Below are 24675 nucleotides of genomic sequence, written 5' to 3'. Positions count from 1 at the left end.
CATACTAAAAAAAATAAATAAATAAAACAAACAATTGCAGCTGCGATTCCTTTGCATGCTAACCCAAAATGCACTCAAGTCTCTCAGGGGTAGGTTGAGTCTCAAAGAGTCCAGGAGCTGTATCGTGGCTAAGCACACTTGCAGAGGACCTGCGTTTGTTCTCCACACCCCCGCTGGTAACTCACAACCATCTATAACTCCAGTTCACGAGGATCCAGTGCTCTCTTCTGGCCTTCCCAGTCACTCACGTGGCACACACGCATACAGGCTGGCCGGCTCTCATACACATATAATAAAATTAATAACTCATTTTTTATTAAAAAATGTTTTTTCATAGGCTGAATTCTAATCATGGTTTCCCACTGTCCAGCTTCTCCCAGATACCTTCCCACCTCCCCACCCAAATCCATACACACACACACACACACACACACACACACACACACGCTCACACACACACGCTCACTCTCTCTTTCTCTCTCATTAGAAATAGACAGGCACATAAAAATAAAATAAATAAAGTAGAAGCAAACAGAGCAGAATAGGACAAAACAAACAATAAGGGGAAAAAAAAGAGCTAAAGAAAAAGCCTAGGAAACACACAGAGGGGCTGGAGAGATGGCTCAGTGGTTAAGAGCACTGCTTGCTCTTTCAAAGGACCCAGGTTCAATTCCCAGCACCCACATGGCAGCTCACAACTGTCTGTAACGCCAGTCCCAAGGGATCTGACACCTTCACACTAATGCACATAAAATAAAATTAAATAAATTATATTTAAGAAGAAACACACACAGAGGCAGACATGCATTTGCACATACCGAGCTCTCATACAAAACACAAAATCAGAAGATATAATGTATAGGTAAAAGATCTGTAAGGTAAGAAAAAAAAAAAAAACACTCAGGCAGGGGGCTGGCAGGGCCTGCCATTGAGTGTGGCTTGTACAACCAGAGAGACTCCATTGGAAAACAGATTTCTCCTTTGCAGGCAGTGTGCACTGGAAATGGCTTCTAGGTTAGGGTGGGGGCTTGGGCCCACGTCTCCCCTCAGCACTGCTGCCATCTGCCCCAGACACATGCAGGCCTGTGCATGCTGCTAGGGAGTTCGGTGTGTGCTGTGACTGGAAGGCACTGTTTTCTTGGTGTCTTCCATGTCAAAGAGTACGAAGGTAGCTCAGTGGGAAGAAGCACTTTCTGCCAAGGCTGGCAATGTGCGATCAAGCTACAAATCCAGGAGGTAGAAGGAGACCCCCCCACACACCTAAAACAGGTCATGTCACCTCCACACACATGCCCACACTCACAGACACACTCATACCCACACTCACTCATACTCAACAATACTCACCTTCATACACACACACTCATACACATACACACACACACAATACTCCTACTCACTCGCACTCAACAATACTCACCTTCACACACACACACTCAAACACACAATACTCACCTTCACACACACATACACACACACACACACACACACACACGATACAAAAGTCTGTAAAGGAGCTACAGTCATCAGGTGGCCTTATGCCCGATCCGATTGAAGTATCACGTGGCAACACACTGTGACTCACGGTTCACAGACGTGGGCGGCCAAGGGCAAAGGGACGGCTTTGGGGAAAGCAAGGACGGACCCCAGCATCACGAGGAAGGAGTGTGATCAGTCTCGGGGTCATTGTTGGCTCTTTCTTTAATCATGCGTTTCTTGAAACTACAGTGGCCAGCTCTTCTCAGATGGCTGCCCTCCTTCCTTTCTCCAGAGCCTGTTCTACATCGGGACACCTAAGGGACATCGTTTATTATGTTAGAAGTTTCCTAAAATAACACCTAGCTAATCTGCTTTGCTTTTGTTTGTTTGTTTTGGTTTTTTTCATTAGTTAATTAATTTATTTACTTTACATTCCGGAAGGAAGTTCCACTCCCTCCTCTCCTCTCAGTCCCTCCCTCTTCCCTTTCCTCTTTTCCCCTTGTGCCCCTCTCAGAGAAGGGGAGACTTCCCCTGGGTATCGACCTGCCTTGGCATCTTGCTTTGGTTTTTTTAAATTGTGTGTGTGTGAATATACACACACACTCCACACATATGCACACTTGCAACAGCACACACACACACACACACACACATGGAGGTCAGAGGGCAACTCTCATCACTTGATTCTCTCCTTCAACCTTGCGGGTCCTGGGTATGAAAGTCAGGTCATCAGGCTTGGCGGTAGGTACCGTTCCCCAATGGGCCACTTGAACACCCATGGGGTGACCTCATGCAAATTTCCTCTTGTCAGAGAAGATGCCTCCGTGTCTGTGGTGCCTTCGGCCGGTGCCTGTTGGAAGGTCATTTCTTGACACGGCAGTGAGTCCTGGCCACACTGAACCCACTCTTGGCACATCCGAAAGCCAGGACGGAGAAGTCAGATGCCCCCCGGTAGCCCCCAGATGCGAGTGGTCAGGTCTCCCAAAGGGCGGGCCACACTGAAGCCTGGGAGTAGATGACCACAGAGGAATCCAGACTGAGTGTGAGCCCCTGACCACCTCCCCCTGTTCCCTCCCACAACCAAAGGGTCAGATCCTCCTGTGCTTATGCAGCAAACGGTGAGATTACATTACCAGCACTAGGAGAGAATGGAGATTTTTCATTTTTCGTTTTTCGTGCGTGGACGAGAGGAGTGGGAAGAATATGTGTGCCGAGGACAGACGTACAGGTCAGAAAAGAACTTGCAGGAGTCTTGCTCACCCAAGAATGGCTTCTTCAGACCTCTAACTTCTGGGCCTGGGAGAAGGCTATCTGGGGGCAGGGGGGCGAAGGCTCCCAATCTAGGCCTGATCTGCTGAGTCTGAGTCCAGCACCCAGGGCAGAAGGAGACAACCAGCTCCTCCAAGCTGTCCTCCCAGGGCCAGGCGAGCACCGTGGCAGGCCCTGACCCACACCACAGACACACACAATCCACGTTCCTGTGAGGGCGGCTGTCTGGTGGACACAGGTCTCTGTTTGGGATGCCGGGCATTTCTGCGGTGGCCATTTGTGGTGGCGCACAGTTACGTGAAGGTGCTCCCTGCCGCTCCACCCTGCACGTCACCGTGGTAAAACACACACCTCACCGCGGTGGTTACAACGCCTGCCTTTCTATGTGACACTGAATGAATGCCCTGGAATGGTGGCGTGCTTTTATTTCCTCGGTTTTCAGTCCGTTCCTTTTTCAGACTTCTTCGTTCGTGTTGTTTTGGCTAGGTGACGCGTCTTTATCACCCCAAACTCAAAACACTGCTTAGATTTTGTTTCCTTGATGTGTGTGTGTGTGTGTGTGTGTGTGTGCGTGTGGCTGTGCCTGAGCGCGTGTCTGGGTACCGTGTGCGTGTAGGAGCCTGCAGAGGTAAAAAGGAGGGCATTTGGAACTGGAGTGACGGGCCGTTGTGAGCATGCGGATGCTCTGCAAGAGAAAGTGCTCCTAACCTCAGGACCCTTTCTCTAGTCCCCAAAACTTATTTAAATAATATATATAACAACAAGACTCCTCACCAGTGATGATCAACAGCCAATCAGTTATTTTTTGGGGGGGGGAGGAATCAATATACTCAATATTTTATGAATATTCTAGCAAATATGTTTTACTTATTTCTCTCTCTCTTTTTTTTTTTGCTCTGTTGTTGGCACGCACCTTACAGTATTCTATACTTTGCTTTGATTTGTTTGTTTGTTTGTTTGCTTGGGTTTGTTGTTGTTGTTGGTTTTTCGAGACAGAGTTTTTCTTTGTTGCCTTGGCTATCCTGGACTCACTCTGTAGAGCAGGCTGGGCTTGAACTCACAGCAGTCCGTCTGCCTCTGCTTCCCTGAGTGCTGGGATCAAAGGTGTGTGCCACCACACGAAGCCGCTTTAGATTTTTTGCTTTGCTGCATTTTCCTACATTCTCAGGACCGCTTATTTGTTTATTGTGTGCATGTGTGTGGCAGGCTTCCTTCGGCCGTGGCCTGCTCGCGCAAGTCAGATGACAGACTGCGAGAGCTGGTTCTCCCTTTCCAGCACACGGGTCCTGGGGATTGAACTCCAGTGGTCAGGTCGCAGGTGCTTTTACCTGTTGGGCCACCTCGACAGCCCTCCTTTTCTCTTTTTTCTTTTTCTTTCTTCCTTTTTTTAAGACAGAGTTGGCTTCTCTGTGTGTGCCCCTGCCTGCTCTGGAACTCAGTCTGTAGACCAGGCTGGCCTCAAACCCACAGAGACCTGCCCGCCTCTACTCCTGAGTGCTGGGTTCAGAGGTGTGCGCTCCGCTGCCCAGTCCGGCCCATCTTTGTTCCGGTAGCGTGTGTTCGTGTGTTGGGTGTGGTGTGAAACAAGGTGTCGTGTAGCCTCAAATGCCTTCCAACTTGCTGTGTAAAATTAGACTCCTGGTCCTCCCACCTCCAAATCCCAAATCCTGGGATCACGGGTCTGGGTTACAGGCGTGCACTGCCACACTGGGTTCATGTGGTGCTGAGGAACGGGTCCAGGGCTTCACGCCTGCTAGGCAAGCAACCCGCCAACGGAGAGCTACATCTCCATTGCCCTTTCGGTGTTTTCCCTGGTAATTTAGAACCTCCAGGAACACGCTTGTCTGTGACACTCCCTCCTAATAGAGTGCTCACAAGAAATTATACACAGTTACCCCTCGATATTCATGTGTCTGGAACACACAGCATGCTTCCGGCTTTGGAAGTAGATAAGAACTGTATTTTGTAAAAGCGCAGCAGAGTCGGGGCTGGCAAGATGGCTCAGTGGTGAAGAGCGCCTGCTGCTCTTGCAGCGGACTCGGGTGGGTCCAGTTCTAGCACCGACCGGTGGCTCACAACTGCCTGTGACAACAGCTTCAGGGGACCAGTTACCCTCTTAGGCCTCCTCAGGCATTTGCACATACTTGGTACACATACACACACTCTGGTGCACACACGTACACACACACACAAAAAGAACATGTTCTCAGAAAAGGTTAGTAGAATCAGAGAGCATGCGAACACTGCAGTAACTGCTGCTGCCAAGTACACAAACATGGACCAGGGGGGTTAGAACTCGCAGACCGGTCGGTCCTGTCACCTCCCAGAGGCCCGAGGTGAAAGCACGTCTGCTTCTCGTGTGAGGCGTGGAAGAGGACCAACTCTGTTTGCTTGGTGGTTTCTTCAGGTGGACGATGCCGAAGAGCCTGAGAAAACAGTGGAGAACAAGGCGAGCAGCAAGTTCCAGTCGGTGGGCGTGCAGGTGGAAGAGGAGAAGTGGTGAGTCCATGGCGTCTGCGCTTCCGCTGGATGCTGGGGGGGAGGGGCGGCTCCGTGGGCTCCCTCCCCGTGATGAGCCTGCAGCTCTCTCCGATCCTTGCACTGAGGTTGGGGGTGCTTAGAAAGTGCCAGTCAGCACTCGGTGTCCAGGCTGGCATCCTGGACAGCACACGAGTTTGAGCTCTGGTTGCAGCAGTAGCTGAAGCGTGTGCTTTCACACAAACACTGATTGGAAGTGTGGAACTGCCCAAGGGCCCTCTCCACAAAACTTTCCAGCCGTTTTTTTTATGCTGCTTTTATTAGTAGTGTCGTTTTGCTGCTGTTGTGAAGACAGAGTTGCACTCTGTAGCTCTGGCTGACCTGGGCTGTAAACGAAGCTGGCCTCAAACTCACAAAGACCAGCTTGCCGCTGCCTCCTGAGTGCTGGGCCTAAAGCTATGCACCATTCCCAGCCACTCTGTTGTTTTTTTTTTTGTTTGTTTTTTTGTTTTTTTTTTTTTAAATTGTATGTGTCTGGGTGCTTGGGAGTACAGGTGCACTCTCACACACACACACACACACACACACACACATACGTGCATGCACAATAAATAAATGTAAAAAAGGTTTTTGTTTGTTTGCTTGTTTTTAGTACATGGGGTCCTTCTTTACACTGATGTTTAAAGCAAATAGTGTATAATCTTAGTGTTTGGAAGTGGGAAATTTAGAATTTCATAATATCACAGAGTTCCATTGCTGGATGTCAGTATGTTATAATTTTTAAATGAGATTCTGTGATGCTATGGCCTCATCTGTCCTGTTGCCACAGAGCTGAGACTGAACAACATGCAGGACCAGTTTGAGTTCCCAGAACCTACAACCTTTGGCTCACTATTGCCTGAAACTACAGCTCTGGGAGTATAGCCATATGCCCTTCCCCCACTGCTTGTATCCAACCCCAAGCCTGAGCTGAGGGGCCTTGACCATAACCCTTCATACTTGTGTGCTTCTAACAGTCAGTTTCCCAGGATTCCCTGAATTTCAAGAGCTGGGAAGTCACCACTGTGCCCTTCTAATAAATAAAAATCTGAACAAGCCAAAAAAGCTTGTCCTAAATCTACTAAAGGAGCAAAGTCATGTGGAAAAATGTGACCGGACCCCTGCTCCACCTACATACACACGCACACAGTCCAAATTAGAGAAACGGAAGACAAAAACCAGACACAGACAATCACAACTATGGGAGGGAAGGCAAGCCCACAAGCAGAAACCAGTTCTGGGGAGGGGAAAACCGGAACTGTCACCAAATTCCAGGCACCTCAGAGAAAACTGTCCAGGCGGAACTTAGGATGCCACCATTTCTTTGTAAATTTTACCTCCAGGAAGTCTCCTGGGTCTGCACACTGAGCACTGAGGGACAGAGTTGGCAGCAGGAAGAGGAAAGGGAAGGGAACCATTTTGAAACTAGCCTGCATTCAGCAGAAACCATGTCTTGTGGCTTCTCTGTGCTGGAGCTCCATCCTTCTGGGAAAGGGAGAGTCTCTGCCCCCCTCAGCTTCTTGCATGGGGGAAAGGATAGCCCAGCCCCCACCCCACCCCACCTCACCCCCTTACCCATCTTATCCCAAATAAGAGAGAGAAATAACTTGAGGAATTCCCATGAAGCCACAGTCCAGGGGACAGGGCACCAAGAGGGTAAGACAACACTGGCTATTGGAACAAGCCTCTTCACCACACACCTTTTCAAGACTGACTCGGGGCCCCATGACTGTGGTTCCCCTCATACTGTACATCATGCCCACTTGTTAAGACAAGGTAATGGTGAAAGACATGGTGTGAAAAGAATGGGGGAAAGCATCCAAATGAAGGGAAGAGGCAGACAGGCTGGAAACACAGACTAGACTATCTGACTACTGTGACACAAGGACAAAGCAAAGTATACTTAGGCGTGAAACACCAGAGAAGGGGACGGGGAAAAGAGGACAGAAATGGCATTTGAGGCAATAACCGCCAAGAAATTGTCCCATAGTAATGTCAGACATCAGACTACAGATCCAGTAAGTGCAAAGAGTACCAGACAAGAGATGGAATGGAGCGTTTAAGGTGTTGAGGGAAAACCACCATGGACTTGGACAGCTCTATGAAATCATCTCCTAAAGTTAAGCTAGGCCAACTGGCACAAGCCAAGAGTAATCCCAGCTACCCGGAGGTCTGATTCATGTAGATGGCGAGTTAAGGGTGTGGGTGGCCTGCACAGTGAGCTCGAGGCCAGTGTAGACAAGTTTTGGGGAGCCTGTATCATGAGGCTACACACCTTTAATTCCAGCGTTCAGGAGGGAGAGACAGGTGGATCTGTGTGAGTTGGAGGCCAGCCTGGTCTACACATAGGGAGTTCTAAGCCAGCAAGGTTACGTAGTGAGACCCTGAGCCACCCAAAAAACAGATAAAAGATGGCTCCGTGGTTAAGGGCACTTGCTGCTCTTGCAGAGAACCCAGGTTCAGTTGCTAGTGCCTGCATGGTAGCTCCCAATTCTCCATACCTCCAGTTTCAGAAGACCCGATGGGCAGCGGCCAGATCTCGGTGCTGGGGAAGGAGCTGAGAGCCCTCCATCTTGGTCTGCAGGCAGCAGAGGGAGACTGTGTGTCTCAGCGGGTGTAGCTTGAGCCTAGGAGACCTCAAATCCGCCCCCACAGTGACACCTCCTCCAGCAAGGCCACCCCTCCTACCACAGGTGGGAAGCAAAGGAACAGAGCAAGTAAGACCTAAGGAACACCATCATCTGGTAATACGGAGGTGCCAGCTGCACCAAATATAATTGTGGTGGAGGATTTTGATGAGGGTGCTATGTATCTAAATGAAGAGGGACTTCATGGGGGAAAAAAAATCTACATTTTATAGAATTTTGCTATGTGAACTCCAGACTGTTCCCCGGAACTTGGATCTATTAACTGTGAACGAGAGGCTGGATAATGTCAGCATTGGCGGTTGTCTTGGGTGTGCTGTTTATCAGAGCGGCGCCTGCAAGGAGGCTGCTCTCCTCGCTCTGCTAGTATATAGGAATGGCCACAGAGAATAGCTGTAGAGACCAAAGTCGTAAGAAAGCAGGGCTGGCGAGATGGGCCAGCGCACACAGTGTCACCTAGCCTGCTGACACGATGCAGGACAGCCGCCTCCAACTTCCACGTCTGGACAACGGGTCACACGCGCATGGGCCCCCACAAACACTAAATAAATGCAATGACATTTTTTTTTAACCAATATTAACTGCATGGTATTGACGCATGTCTTTAACCCCAGCATTCAGGGACAGAGGCGGGTGGATTTCTATGAGTTTGAGGTCAGGGTGGTCTACAAAGCTACTCCCAGGACAGCCAGGGCTACACAGAGGAACCCTGTCTTGAAAAACAGAACAAACACAAACAAACAAAGGAAGCAATAGGATAAAGACCTCTTTAGAAACAAGAGAAAGGGCTGGAGAGATGGCTCAGAGGTGAAGAGCGCTGGCTATTCTTCCAGAGGAACCAGGTTCAATTCCCTGCACCCACACAGCAGCTCACAACCCCCTGTGACTCCAGTTCCAGGGGAATCTGATGCCCTCCTCTGCCTTTCATGGGCACCAGGGAAGTCCATGGTACACAGACATACATGCAGTCAGAACACCAACACATAAATTAAAACAATAATTTAAAAAGAAAAGTTCACCTCGATCTTAGATTTTTCCCTTCAAGAACAGGCAAGCACAGTCAAGCAACCTGTCTTCCTAAATCAACACCCTGGTGTTGTCCCTCTGTAAGAAGGCTGGCTGTCGTAGAGCAGTGGCATGCCTTGATAGGAAAAGGCTTTTGCCACACAAACCCGATGATGAGTTCAGTTCCTAAAACCAGGCTAAAAGTAGAGAAAGAGAGAGATCCATCTTCTCTGACCTCAGCAAGCCACACACGCACTCTCTTTCTCTCTCTCTCTCTCTCTCTCTCTCTCTCTCTCTCTCTCACACACACACACACACACACACACACACACACACACAGTAATTTTTAAAAGATTTATTTTTAATTATGTGTGTGCACCTGTCTGGAGATTTGTGTCCACAGAGACCAGAGCCATCAGATCTTCCGGAGCTGGGGTTCTAGGCAGTTGTGAACCATCTGACTGGGGTGCTGGGAACTGGTTCCTCTGGGAGAGCAGTATGAGCTCTCAACTGCTGAGCCCTCAAAGCGCTTTTTTGAAAAATTATTAAAGATACTGGGTGTGGCCAGGCAGTGGTGATGCACAGGCCTTTAATCCCAGCATTTGGGAGGCAGAGGCAGGCAGATCTCTGAGTTCGAGGACTGCAGAGTGAGTTCCAGGACAGCCAGAGCGACAGAGAGAAAACCAAAACCACTAAATGAATAGACAAGCTAATTAATCCCCTGGAAGGGCTGACAGTCATTACAGTGCCTAGCCTTCTAGAATATCTTCCCACCGGTCACTTTGTAGTTGGCTTTTCTGTGAAGTAAATAAGCATTTCAATGCCTGTTTCTGAAGGAGCTGCTTTCATCTCCTGTCTCTTATAATTCCTTTTTATGATTCTGCTGGTGGCAGTTCATTTAGATACCTTCTTACAAAGCAACGTTGGGCAGTTGAGATTCCGTCGTGAGGACTGGGGACGACCCCCACCCCCCAATTATTCAGTGTTAATGAGGAGCCAGCTGTTTTCACACTGAATCCCCGATAACAACAATCCGGGCTTCCTTCCCCAAACACGCTGACAGGGTAAGAAGGGGCAACTCCACAAAAACTGAGAAAACAAAGAAAATAGAGGCAGAAGAAAGAATGAAAGGAGTTTGTGGGCGTTCAGGAGACTCCCTACCTTTTGAGTGGTCACAGTTTAGGTACACAAACAGCCTTTAAAAAAAGAAAAAAAAAGAAAAAAAAAAAAAAACACCCACCTGGCTGATTGTTTACTGAGCGGGAGACTTCAGAGCTCCGAATTAAAATAAATCAGTTCTTAGTCAATAGGTATAGAAGCAGGATGTGCGAGGCAGAGAGGTCTGCTTCAGGAAGCGGTGTGGACGTGGGCCAGCACAGAGCTGTCGAGCAGCTGGCGCATCCTCAGAATACCGTGGGTAGGGACCATGCCCAGAGGAATGCTCTCCAAAGGTCATTGCTTAAATGGCCTGGGTTGTTTTGCAAGGAGACTGTTCTCTTCAGCTTAACTCATCACCAGCTATGATCCCCAGCTCCCTCTCCACGCTGCAGGCCAGCTAGTGGCACTGACCGACAAGAGCACAGGGTACGTGTGTACACACACCCAGAGCGACTCCTGCAGACCTGGGTGCAAGCTCTGCTGCCTCTGCCCCATCCTCTCTCTTCCTTTTGACTGCTCTCAGGAATCCCTGTGAAGTCTTCTAGGCTTTCAGGCTGATAATTAACAACTCCAGGAAAGTAATCCTTTCTGTGGACTAAGGTGAGAAAGCCCAAGGCTCCCAGGGGGCTCCCCTTTCCCCGAGTAACGACTGTATTAACTCAGCGGCTTTAAACTGCCCTTTGTTACATGAGCCCACTGGTGATTCTGACCCCAGCAGCGAACACAAAAAGGGGAGGTGATTACTGTCTTCACGATGAAAGGGCTATGCAAATTTACTCAGAGGCAAAGATATAGTGACACGGTACGTTTATAACTGGTAGGCTTCAGAGTTAATTGGAAAAACAAAAGCTGCCTGGGTCTGTGTGCCTGTGTCTCTTCTCTTGACATTGTCTTTTAAAATAAGGATTGTGTACTATTGAATAATTCAGTTAACACTAACAAAGGGGGAGGGGGCAAGAGCAGTGAATGTTCTGGCAATTGCCGTGGGTTTGATTCCCAGCACCCATATGGCAGCTCCCACGTGCTCTAACTATAGTCCCAGGGGATCTGATACCCTCTTCCGGTCTCAGAAGACATCAGGCACACACGTGATACACAGACATACAAGCAGGCAAAACCCCATACACATAAAATAATATTTTTTTTAAAAAAAAGAACATCACAACCTAAGTTTCCTCTTTATTATTAAAAACACATGCCAATTAGCTCAGCACAGGCTACTGAGCCTGAAGACCTGAGTTTTATCCTTGGAACCTATATGGTCCCTAAAGAGAACCAAGGTCCATAAATGGTCCTCTGACCTGTCCACATACATCCTGGAATACATGCACACCTCCACACATACGTCCATAAACACATGCAAAATGAACGTTTAAAAAATGTAAAGCACGGACTTGCTAGTTTTGGTGTCACACAGCTTTGATCCCAGCATTCCAGAGACAGCGGTAAGAGGACCTCTAAATTCAAGGCCACTCTGTTCTACACAGTGAGTTCAAAGACAGCCAGAAGGTAAAGACTGACTCAAAAAAGAGAAAAATAGAAAGAAGCCTCCTCCTCCTCCTCTTCCTTCTTCTTCTTCTTCTTCTTCCCCTCCTCCTCCTCCTCCTTCTTCTTCCCTTCCTCCTCCTCCTCCTCTTCCTCCTCCTCCTCCTCCTCCTCCTCCTCCTCCTCCTCCGTCATCTTGGTGGATGTTCAGTGTTAACTCATTAGAGCTTTGATTTTAATTTCTCTAATGTATAATGAGTTATTTTTTTTTCATGTGTCCATTGGCCAATCTCTTTGGACAGTCTCTATTCAAGTCGCTTGCCTTTTTATATAAATCGAGTTGTTTCTTCTTTCGTTATTCAATATTTTAAGAATTCTTTGCATATTTTACACACCAGGTCTTTATCAGATTTAAAATGTACCATTTTCCCATACTCCATGAGCTGGCTTCCCAATCTCTGTATAGGGTGTTTTGAGGCAATAGAGTTTTATTTAGTTTTGAAATTGTTTTTATTTCACGTGCATTCATGTTTTGCCTGTATGTATGTCTGTGTGAAGGTGTTGGATCCCCTTGAAACTGGAATTAGAGGCAGTAATGAGCTGCCATGTGGGTGCTGGGAATTGAACCCAGGTTCTCTGGAAGAGCAGCAAGTGCTCTTAACCTCTGAGCCATCTCTCCAGCACTGGCAATAGAGTTTTTAATTTTGAAAAAAGTCCAGCTTATCTCTTTGTTTGTTGCTTATATTTTTAGTATCCCACTTAAGAAATCATTACCAAAGGGCTGGGTAGGTGGCTCTGAGATTAAGGGTACTGGCTGCTCTTCCAGAAAACGGTTTAATTCCTAGCACCCACATAGCAGCTCACAACCAGGGGATCCAATGCCCTTTTCTGGCCTCCCTGGACACCAGGCATAAATACAGTACACAGACATACATGCAGACAGAACACTCACACTCATAAAATGAATTCATTAATTAGATTTCTCTGTGTAACCTTGGCTGTCCTTGAACTTGCTCTGTAGACCAGGCTAGCCTCAAACTCACAGAGATTCACCTGCCTTTGCCTCCCAAGTGCTGGAGTTGAAGGCATGCACCACTGCCTGATTGATTTTTTTTTTTTTTTAAAGAAATCATTACCAAACCCAAGGTCAATATTTGGGTATATATATATTCTTCCAATACTATTATATCCTTAGATCTTAATTCAGTCTTTGACTCATTTTTTTAATGTGAGTCGAGGTAAAGATGCGAGATTATTCTTTTTCACGTGGCTGACATTCGCTGATTTGTTCATGTATTTACTGGAGGCGGGGAGGGAGATAGCTCAGTGGTAAAGGGCACTTGCCGTTTTGGCAGAGGACCCCAGCACCCACGTGGCAGCTTCTCGTGTGGCTTCAGGAGACGTGACACCCTCTTCAGGTCTTTGAGGGCACCAGGCACAAACAAGGTACACCTAACACGCGCAGGCACCCACATACACACAGGGCATAAAAGCGAGTATATTCCAATAAAATAAGTAAATAAATAAATGTACCTGTTTGTGGAGGGAACGGGTGTCACTGTGTAGCCCTGGCTGCCTGGAAACTCGCTAAATACACTAGACTGGCCTTGAACTCACAGAGATCCTCTTGCTTCTGCCTACTGAGTGCTGGGATTAAAGGTGTGTGGCACCACATCATCTGATTTTTTCTTTTTAATGTTAACTTGACCGTGTATTCCAGTTTTGTCATCCCGTATCTTTTCCACATAGCTTTGAATTCGATTGACTAAAGTTTAGTTGCATTTTTGTATCTATATTCATGAGGGATATTGTTCTGAAGGTTCTTTTGGTTTTGTTGTTGTTTGCTTGCTTGCTTGTTTGTTTGTTGGGTTTTTAAATTTTGTTTTGTTTTGTGTGCTTTTGGCAAGGTCTTTGTGTCCTTGGTATCAGAATAATGCTATTACTGAGTTAGGAGTTAGTTTTTCCCTTTCGGCTTTTTGCAAGATTTTGTGTAAAATTTACATGTTTCATTACATTTTATTGAAGTAAACAGTATGTATTTTACTTATTTATCTTGTAACCATTCATTTGAAGTAGAGTCTCATTATGTAACCCTGGCTGGCCTGCTTTATAGACCAAGTTAATCTTGAACTTAAAGCAAAACTTTTGCCTCAGTCTCCTGAATGTTGAGATTTCAGTGGGCATCACTATACTGTCTGTATGTACACACACACACACACACACACACACACACACACACACATACATATACATATATATGTACATCCATTTACACATATATGTATATGTGTATATATGTAGGAGTAAAACCTGTAGAATTTAAGAAGCAGGTTACATGCCTCCAACATACAACATCCTAAGGAAAAGTGTGGCCAAGAGGGATGAAGTCAAAGCAAACCCCAACAGGACAAACACTCAGTCCTGTAGCTCCATGTCTGAAACATGCTGAGGTGATGAGCACCCCGGCAGGTTTAAGGAGCCCCACCTCTGCGGCCCCACCTCACAGGCCACACGGCCTCTCTCAGTGAGCATGGCTACACTGGACTTGGAGTGCCTTGGCGGCTGTGCACAGTGAAATCACTCCTTAACAAATCATGTCTGTGGCAGCCCTGTGCAAACAGAATGTAAGGAGGCACCCTCTTGTCAAGGGAAAAGCTTCAAAAGCGGCTACGTTTTTCTACTCTTGAGCTTTCCATGGTCTGATCAATTCCTGAGATGTCCCCTAAGACATCTTTCTTATTGTCCCAATGCAAAAACATCTAGCTCCTTTTTAATGACAGTAAGCTCTTCAGAAACTACAGACTTTTAGTTTTCTTTCAACAGGATCTTACTCTCTAGTTCTGAACTCGTGACTTGTGAGTAGTCTTGAACTTGTGACAGTCTTCCTATTTCCGAAGTACTGGGATCACAGCATGAGCCACGAAGACTTAGGACAGACAAGATACAGACTAGTTCTTTGCCTGATGCTAACATGAATAGCTTCTAGTGGGTTTCCCAATGGACTCTTCATTCTCATCTGAAACATCACAACATAATGTTGACTGTCCACATTTGTGTCAATACTCTGGTCTTCTGAATTTTTATCAGAATTGCCTGTTTGACTCTTCTGGTAATTGTGGGGATTCTCTGGGCTGCAGGTCCATACTCTGCCAAATTCTTCCTTCAAACCAGTTTCAAAGGCTTTAGAACTACATGGTCATATTTTAGTCACAGCAGTAACCCCACTTCTGGAACAAATTTTTCTGCATTTCTTATGTCTTCTTGCTTATCCGTGTTGCTTTGATCAAAAAAATCTCAGAGACCAGCTTCAAACAGCAAAGATTACTTTTTCTTACAGTTTCAGGAGAATCAGTTCATGGCTGCTTGGTCCCATGTCCTTGGGCAGGGCTCTCACTGTACTGGGAACATGTGATGAGGTCCTTCAGCTCATGGCAGACAAGAATAGTGGTGTTCCCCCCCCCCCCCCAGTGACCAAGCTCCCAAGCAAGGCTCTATTTCCCAGAGTTTCCATCACTTCCCAAAACAGTTCCTCAGCCAGGGATCAGGTATCCAACACATTCCCGATTCAGGCCATGATTCTGCTCCTACTACCCCTTTCCCACTGTGCTAACTACCTCAAGAGTATGCTGACTATAAGCAAGAAAGCTAGGCTGGCATTAAAATGTGCTTGAGAATTGCATATCTGACTGTAATCTCACACATGGGGGTTATGAACTTGAGACCTGCTTGGACTGCATCGTTAGATGCTCTATCAAAAAACAAATCCACTTGCGAATGATGGCTGCCACTCCGGCAGATCTGCAAACACAGACGTTGTCGAAGAAAGCACTGCTCATCTGTAGTGAGAGCCAACTCTTCATCTGCAGGAACAAAAGCTTCAGTGAACAAACAGAATTCCCATTTGATAGTTTTCTATCAAAATTGGCTCCTTTTCCATCAGGGTCAGGAGTTCAGGTTCAGCCTGAGCTGCATAGCAAGCCTGAGGCTACATCTGAGCCCGTGTATTCGTTTGCTTAGTGGGCAGGTGCATGTGTGACTGTCAGGGGAAAGCTTACAGGCTTCGTCAGTTGGTCCTCTCCATTGTATGGGTCCCAGGGATTCAGCTTAGGTCATCTGATTTGGTGGCAGGCGCCCTCACCCAGGGAGCCACCTAACAAGCTCCCAAGACCCTATATTTCAGAACAAAACAAACAAAACAAAAGAGCTCAGAGCAGACTCATAACTGGGCGTAACAGGCTCTATAGAAACCGCACTGTTTCCTTTGACCACAATGACAGCTGCTATAAAAGATCCCCCCTTTGATCACAGGTGACTTCAGAGTGTAAATATTTGAGCTTTTGGTGATTTCATCTAAATGAGATATTAAAACAGAAAGTAAAAAATGAGGGGCCTGAGAGAGCCTTCTTAAGCCTAACACTGTACCCCTGTTTTGCCCACCCAGAAATTTTGGATTCATCCCACTGCTCACGGTCTCATTGAACAGCTACTAGCCAGTACCCACCGTTCTTAGGCTCTTTCCTTTGCTTACCAATGATGAAACCTAATCAGGCAGTTCCTAACAGTACACCCGAGTTTTAAAGGTGTGACCCTCAGCGGGTTCAAATTTCAAAAGCCTGAGATTTAGCCCAAACCCAAGGTGGCCTCAAAGGTATGGCCCTTTCTGGAGCACCACTCCTGACCCGTCCTCCTTCTCTTCTTTTTTCTTTTCTCCTTCCCCTTTTCTTTCTTCCTTCCTTCCTTCTCTCCTATCTTCCCTCTTTCTTCCATTTTGCATGTTTTGTTTTGTTTTTAACAGAAAGAGAACAACTAACTATGACTTTCATGTCAACAAAACGGTGTCAAAATGTGTCACTGGGGCTGAAGTAACAGCTCAGCAGTTAAGAGCGCTCGATGCTCCTGTAGAGGACCTAGGTTGGTTTCCCAGCACCCACACGGGGGTTAGCAGCTCTCTGGAACTAGAGTTGCAGGGGATTTGACTCCCTCTTCTGGCCTCCTGAGGCTGTAGGCAGTTAGTATACACAAGGCACAACCAATACATCCACAGACATGAAATAAAAATAAATTCTTCTTAACTGTTAGTGAGACATCTCACTCCTCTGTTAGTTACCTTGGGTCAGGGGCCAAGGGCTGGGCCCAGTTCTGGTCACTAAGGCAGAACAATTTCTTCTGGAACTTTCAAAAGAGAAACAAATTTCCCCATAGTGGCTGCCATCAGGGATATTCGCAGCTTCCCAGCTCATCCTAAAGGAAGACCGGCCATGCACAGGTCCTCTCAAAACCTGGTGGGTGCTCCCTTGCCCACTGTCCTTACTCCCCTTCCTCTGCCTTTGCTAGTGTATCACTCTTAGTCAACATGGAGCCTGTCTTCATGTTGGAAACCCGCACCTTTTTCTTTGGCTTAAGGGCCTCTCTGGGCGAAAGAGTTAGGTCCATGGAATTCAAGTGAGCAGTGAATGCATCCCATGAGGAGCTTCACAGTCTACATAGAGCAAGAGTCCACATAGAACACTCTTGTTTGATTCACTCACGGGGCGGTGCTGGGGTCGGGGTGGGAGGTTATCTGAGTAAGCGATACGTCACAGCTGAGTTCTGCTGTGCTGAGTTTTCCCTTGGAAGCTCTGACTAGAGAGAGGATATTTGTAGAGGAGTTTTGACCCCAATCTACCGCCCCTTTCTTTTGTCTTTTCTTTTGTATAATGAATTGTGTCGTATCTTTACCGGAAATGGTACCAGCCCACAAATAGCCAAGGGGGCTGTGGCACAGGAGGAATACATTTCAGATCCCACATAAGCCTGGAACAGGAGCTTGGTGGGGGAAGGCTGAAGGTTCCTAAGAAGACCAGCCCAGGATCCACATTTCCAACTCCGTGGCCAGATTTAGGTCTGAAAGACACCTGTTATGTAAATAGAGGGATAAAGCCAGGCGGGGACCAGGGGCTGGGGGCTCTGCCATGGAGTGACTTAGTCTCTCTTAAAATGCCCAGGTGGCTTGAATGCCAGTAGCTGAATGCCAGGCAGACCCAGACGGTAAACACAGAGATGTCAGGATGAAAGCGCAGTTCTGTAGGTGAGCACCTGACTAGCACGGATGGCCCAGGGTTGAAACTCTTCCACACGCACATACTGAAGATGGCAATGCTTAGCTGTCACTCCCCACCGCCCCCACGAGAACCTGTGTGTTCCTTTGTAACCTGCTCCATAGAGAAACATGGTGGCAACGGCCTAGAAAGTCCTTTAATCAGAAACACCCACTTGTTAACCCAGGCACACCAGGGCCCCAGGCCAGACTGCTTCAGAACACACAGGGCATTGTCTGCCTGCATCCTAGGTCTGCACCCTGGCTGGGCCCATTCAGCAGTGCGGTCGCCACACACCGCCTGCAGGTCAGCGGGGAGGAAGCGCTTCCAGACCGGGACTCGGTCGGGATCGGGCTCAGCCTTTAGGGTAACCCCTTCACGGAGACTAATCCGAGTGACCCTTTCCCGTGTTCCTATCAGCAGTTTAGAACAATCACAACTTGGTCAAGCCCTTCACCCACGTGCGGCTCCGCACTTGAAAGACTCGGGAGCAGTTTTGTGGTGCAGAACGTCCTTTGAAAGCTCCGAGTGGAGGAAAGCGTTTGCGTACCAGGAGTTTAGGGGTGGGAGGTACAGCTTGCGAGGGACGCTGGAGTTCAAAGGCGCCGCCTTTAATCCCAAACCGTTTTTCATTTCGCTTAACTTTTATTTCTTTCTGGGTGGCTAACCTGCAAACTTCTATAATCTACTGCCAAGTCATTTTTCTTAAGAAGGTGGATACATTACCCCATCCACAGCCGGGGGACGGCCCTCAGGAATGCTGGTAGGACAGCGTCGCGCGGCTAAAGGCAGAGCAGAGAGCAGGCCACTGTTTTCTCTAGGCAGCAGATTCTTTCCCTCGCCAGTGTGCGCTGCCGGAAGGCAAGTGGGACGAGTAAATTTGGAAATCCGATCCCCTGGCAACCAGAGATATTGGGAAGAGGAGGCTAAATGGTTCTGCGGTTGCAGAACAGCCAGAACGTCAGCCGTGGCGATGAACACTGTCCAGGTCACACGCAGGCGGCTGACGACGAAGCTCAACGTTAGGAAATGATGTTTAGGGACAAAGTGGAAGAAATACAGAAACAGCCAAGAAGTGAGTGGAACATTTTACGCAAAGTGTTCTGCCCTTCCTTGTTAAAACTAAGAGATGTCTTTGTTTTTTTGTTGTTTTGGTTTTTTTGATCAGTTAGGGCCATAAGCTGGCCCTAGGGAGGCCAGACTATGACACCAGTCTGCTTGCTTCTTTCTTTCTTCCTTTCTTTCTCTCTTTCTTTCTTTCTTTTGTGAGACAAAGTTTCTCTGTTTTATCTCTGGCTGTCTGTAGACCAGGCTGGCTTTGAACTCAGAGATCCACCTGCCTCTGCCTCCCGAGTGCTGGGCTTAAAGGCATGTGCCACCTCCACCCAGTTTTGTTTTGTTTTTTTTAAGATTTATTTATTTATTTTGTGTATATGAGTGCTCTATCTTCACATACACCCGTACGTCAGAAGAGGGCATCAGACCTCAGTACAGATGGTTGTGAGCCACCATGTGGTCACCGTGAATTGAACTCAGGACCTCTGAAAGGGCAGACAGTGCTCTTAACTGCTGAGCCATCTCTCCAGCCCCCACAAAGAGACTTCATAACATTACTTTCAAACTTGCACACTATACATGACCTCCTACCCCACCTCCCACACATATGTACATGCTTTGGCTCTTTAGAGTATTAATAACTTATAGAAGTAACCAAAGCTGATCATGTTAATAGATTGGATTTCTTTTATTTCGTGTGTATATAGTGGTGGAAGGCGGGGCTGGAGAAAGCTCTGGCTGTTCTGGACCTCTCTATGTAGACTAGGCTGTCCTTGAACTCACAGAGATCCACCTGCCTCTGTCCCCCAAGCACTGGGATGGATGTAATTTCTTAAGAGAGTAAGTGGTGAGGTGGGCTAACCTGAATGGACTAGATCTTGATGTATATGACTGTCTTTTCTCTTTTTTGTCTGTCTGTCTGTCTGTTCACTGAGACAGGGTTTCTCAGTGTAGCTCTGGCTGTCCTGGAGACTTCCTATGTAGACCAAGCTGGCATCAGACCCACAGATAACCTGCCTCTCTGTTTCATAGTTGTTGGGATTTGAGGCATGTGCCACCTCCGCCAGGCACATCTGTCTTTACTCTTAATATCAGCACAGACCAGTCCTCCACACAGCTTTTCCTTCTCATAATTCTCTAGAGAGAAATGCGGGGTGTTTTTGTGTGTGTTTGTTGTTTCGTTCTGTTGGTTTTGAGATAATGGCCACTTGATTTAGCTTGTTCCTGTGCTGGTTGGACCGTTCTTGTTTTGGTAGACTGCAAGCCTCAGCTTTAATTGGCTTCCGCGGGGTAATCCGGGAGGATTAAGTGAAAGTCCGAGACGTTGATCATTTCGAAGACTTTGCCTAGCGCACCGTCCTTTAACAACTGGCACACGAACTCACAAAGTGGCACAGTTAGGAGCTACCTGAGGAAGCTTACCACATCCTGTGCATCAGAGCAGCTTCAGAAAAAAACCAAGGTGCTGGAGAGGCGGCCCAGGGGTTAAGAACACTGGTTAACAGTGGTTGTGCCCCTGTGGGGAGGACTCAAGTTTGACTCCCAGCACCCGCCTGGTGACTCACAGTCATCCACAGTGCTGGTTCCAGGAGACCCAACACCCTGGCCTGGCCTCTGAGGCCCCCAGGCATTCTCACAGTGCAGGCAAAACACTCAAACACAGAAAATAAAAATAAATAAATCTTTTTTTAAAAATGTCTGCTGCTTAAGCACGAGGACTTGAGTTCAAATTTCCAACACCCGTGTGCCTGCCTGTGACACCAGCACTCCAGGGGCAGAGACTGGGTCCTCTTTGCTCCCTGCTGAACTCCAGGTTCAGCGAGAGGCTCTGTCTCATGGGCTTAAGGTGGAGAGTGATGGAGCAGGATGCCCGGTGTCTCCCCCTTGGACAGTGGTTCTCGGCCTTCCTAATGCTGAGATCCTTTAATACAGCTCCTTGAGTTGCGGAGACCCCAAACCATACAATCGTTTTCGCTGCTACTTCATAACTGTAATTTTGCTGCTGTTATAAATCATAATGTAAACGTCTGATATGCTTGATGTTTAATCTGTGACCCCCGTGAAAGGGCCATTGATTCCTCCAGAGGGGACACATCGAGACCCCCAGGTTGAGAACTGCTTTGGACAAGTATGTGCCCCACACATATGCACATATATCAAACATGTAAACACACTCATACACACACACACACACTACGGAACAGGAGGTATTAATGGGCTATAGAGGAACTGGTACTTGAACCCACCACAATCCTCTCACAATCCACACTGGAGACAGGCAGAACTATTCAAACAAAAAACACTGTTACCGTGATTATCCATATCCAGTGCTCAGGAGGCAGACGGTTCTCTCTGAGTTCAAGGCCAGCCAAGGCTACTCAGAGAAACTCTCTCTTGAAGAGAGAAAGAGAGAGAGTGCCCAGGTTCAGTCTGAACCTGTTAATAAGCAGTTTTTTGCCACCTTTGAAGAATAATTGTGGAAAAGCAGATCAAAGGCATTTGGGAGGGCAGCCATGGAGAACTCTAGAACTCTAAGCTGATCTTATCCTGAAGACTTTGAACCACATTATTATATGAACCTACAGGACTGACAGGTGAACGCCTCCCAAGCAAAAAGGTTTATGATTTTAAGGGAAACCTAACAAGTGCTTAGAAAAACATCTTTCCCTAAGAGGTATCCCTGGGAAAACCCAGGAATTATGGCAGTCTTGGCCAAGCCTGTGTTGCGTTCCTCTCCCCATCTGTAGGAAGATACATAAAAATTTAATTGAAATGCTTTGCTTCCCCAGTAGCCATTCTGAAGGTCTCCCTCTCCCTCATCTGGGGAGGAAGTCAGACACTGATCATCAAGGGTGACTTCTGTAGTTCCACGTTTTCTCCCTCCTATAAAATTGCTCTACACATGCTTCATTTTTTCATATTTAACCAAGATTTAGATGGGTGGCAACCAGAATATTCACCTCACAGATCACCCCCAGCTGTTCCTCCAAACACCCAGAACGGAGAAGACAAGGGACGATACCCCTTGTCACACCCACCAAAGCACACAGGATACAGTCACACTTCAGTAAATATCCTGGAACCGAATCTCTTTTCTCTTCTCTTCCCAGCTTCCGCAGATTCACTCGGTCCAACAGTGTGATAACCGCAGTGCAGGCTGACCTGGACTTCCATGATAACCTGGAAAATTCTCTGGAGTCTATAGAGGACAATTCGTGTCCCGGCCCAATGGCCAGACAGTTCTCCCGGGATGCCAGCACCTCCACAGTCAGTATCCAGGGTTCAGGAAACCACTATCACGCCTGCGCAGCCGACGATGACTTTGACACGGATTTTGACCCCTCTATCCTGCCTCCTCCGGACCCCTGGATTGACTCTGTCACAGAAGACCCTCTGGAGGCCGTTCAGAGGTCCGTGTGCCGCCGGGATGGCCACTGGTTCCTGAAGCTTCTCCAGGCAGAGCGAGACCGCATGGAGGGGTGGTGCCAGCAAATGGAGAGAGAAGAGCGAGAGAACAACCTCCCAGAGGACAGTAAGTAGTGCCGCCACCGCCCAGGTCTGTGACTGTGGTGTGGGCCACACTGGTTTGTGCTGGTGGGCTTTCCTGTTTTTGTTCCCGTCAGCTCAACCTGTGTGACCTTGTTTCACCCTCCAAAGCCAAATCTGTGGAAAGGCTAGGCGGTTCCAGCTGAAAGAGCAGGAACTTCTAGACAGCACAATAAAGAAGAGAGCCACAGGGCAGATGCTACATCCTCCAGCTCTAAGATCTGTAGACCCTTCCCCCTCTGAAACACAGGCAGTGCCCGCTGGCCATGCATGGTGGCACACACCTCCAATCTCAGGACCTGGCGCAGGTGGTTCACTGTAAGCTCATTCTCCCCGTGATTCCCTGCTCCCCAGGATGACCTGGAAATGTATCTGATCCTAAAGGGCTAAAATTAATTCTAACTAGTCTTGAGGTCTAGCCCCCTCAGGGTTACTGTTGCTGTGATGAAGCACGGGGACGAAAGCAAGTTGGGGAGGAAAGGGTTTATTTAGGATCATTGCTCTGCCTCGAAGGAAGTCAGGACAGGAACTCAATCAGGGCAGGAACCTGGAGGCAGGAGCTGATGCAGAAGCCATGGAGGGTGCTGCTCACTGGCTTGCTCCTCATGGCTTGCTCAGCCTGCTTTCTGATAGAACCCAGGACCACCAGCCCAGGGGTGGCACCACCCACAATGGGCTGGGCTCTTCCTATCAATCACCAATTAAGAAAATGGCCTACAGGCTTGCCTACAGCCCCATCTATGGAAGTATTTTCTTAATTGAGGTTCCCCCCTCTCAGCTGACTTTAGTTTGTGACATAAAATTATCCAGCACAGGGTCCATGGATGCCTTGGTTCTTTCTGTTACTGTAATAAAATAGATGAAAGCAACTTAAGAGAAAACGGGTTTACTTGAGCACACAAACCACCATTTTGGGGAAAAGTACAGCCGCAGGAGAATGAAACAGCTGGCCACATTATGTCCCGGCGATCCATTGAAGAATGAAAGTATGCATGTTAGTGCATAGCCTGCTGTTTCCTCTCCTCAGGATCCCCTGCCTAGGGGATAGGATCCCCTGCCTAGGGGACGGGCCTCCGCAGCAGGCAGGTCTTGGAACCTCAGGTAACATAATTAGGATAATCTCTCAAAGACACACATGGGCTCATCTCCTGGTTGATTCTAAATTCTGTCAGGTTGATAACACTAGTAGCTATCATGATGTATGTGTATATGTGTGTGTATGTGTTGGGCAATTATAATCTTTATAGTTTTGTTAGTCTTATTAACATACAGTATTAAAATTACAATAACGTATAGTCCAGTAGATTTTTTTTCAGCTGGTTTGTTTGTTTTGTTTTGTTGAGACAGGGTCTTTCATAACCCAGGCTCTCCTGGAGCTCAGGAGCAAAAGATGACTTTGAACGAGCTTCTTCCTACTTCTACCAAATAAATGCTGGGATTCTAAGTCTGTGTTGCCAGGCATGACCAGCTGGCCGCTCCTCTTCCCCCCACCCCACCCCACTTTTGACACAGACTCTCACTGTGTGGCCCTTGCTGCTCAGGACTTTGCTCCATAGACCAGGCTGTCCTCAAGCTTACAGAGATCCACCTGCTTCTGACTCCCGGGTGCTGGGATTAAAGGTGTGTGCCACCATGCGTGGCCAGCTAACCGCTTTTCTTTTTCAAAGGCTGAGTTTTTAATTCCTATGTGTGTTTTGTCTGCATGTATGTCATGTGCACCGCACGGGTATCTGGTGCCCATGGAGGTCAGATGAGGGCATGGGGTCCCCTGGAGCTGGAGGTGCGGGTGCTTGATAACCTCGGACGGATACTGGGAACCAAACCCGAGGTCTCTGTGAAAGCACCAAGTGCCTTTAGCTGCTGAACCATCTCCCCAGTTCCATAGCTGGCCACTTCTGACTGGTTGAAACTAAACTGCTTTTTTGCCAGTCTATTGACATATATATATAATATATAACCTAACATAGTTAGGTTACTATTCCCTCTGTACAAAGTATCCTCTAGGGTAAATTTAGAGCTGTGCAGGAGGCAGCTTCAGGCCAGACTAAGTTCAACTGCACACCAATAGTAAGAGTGTGGCTACCCAGGCCTGTAATCCCTGCGCTAGGAAGGTGAAGGCTAGAGAATCAGTCTTCACCTGCATAGTGAGTTCAAGGCCAGGCTGGTCTGCAAGAGACTCTGTCTCAGTGTACATAAACAGAAAACTTGGCAAGAGAAAGTCACTAGATCACCTTAGGTCTGAGCGCTCTAAAATGGGGTAAGGTTTACGGTCAGTGTGTATTTTGACCTTCTGTGCTTCTTATTCCCCAAATGAATAACTGTTGGTTTTGTTTTCTTTCTTTCTTTCTTTCTTTCTTTCTTTCTTTCTTTTCTGCAGTTGTTGTTATTTTAAGATAAGGTCTTTTAGAGCCCAGGCTAGCCTCTAACTTGCTGCATCA

At 47.6% G+C, this 24675-nt stretch overlaps 1 protein-coding gene across 24 annotated transcripts in view; it reads left to right on the top strand.

Annotated features, from left to right (window-relative positions):
• The window catches only part of Dlgap1 (DLG associated protein 1), a 784196-nt gene that overhangs the window by 734145 nt on the left and 25376 nt on the right, over positions 1–24675 (top strand). For all 24 annotated transcript variants that reach the window (XM_060368165.1, XM_060368163.1, XM_060368160.1 and 21 more), the window contains 2 exons: positions 5156–5247; positions 21802–22223. In XM_060368165.1, coding sequence (XP_060224148.1) covers positions 5156–5247; positions 21802–22223 — 514 coding nt within the window. The remainder of the gene's footprint in view (positions 1–5155; positions 5248–21801; positions 22224–24675) is intronic.

The sequence above is a fragment of the Meriones unguiculatus genome, chromosome 15 (genome assembly GCF_030254825.1).
Source record: "Meriones unguiculatus strain TT.TT164.6M chromosome 15, Bangor_MerUng_6.1, whole genome shotgun sequence".
NCBI classification, from domain to species: domain Eukaryota; kingdom Metazoa; phylum Chordata; class Mammalia; order Rodentia; family Muridae; genus Meriones; species Meriones unguiculatus.
This window is presented reverse-complemented; position numbering and strand designations above follow the sequence as displayed.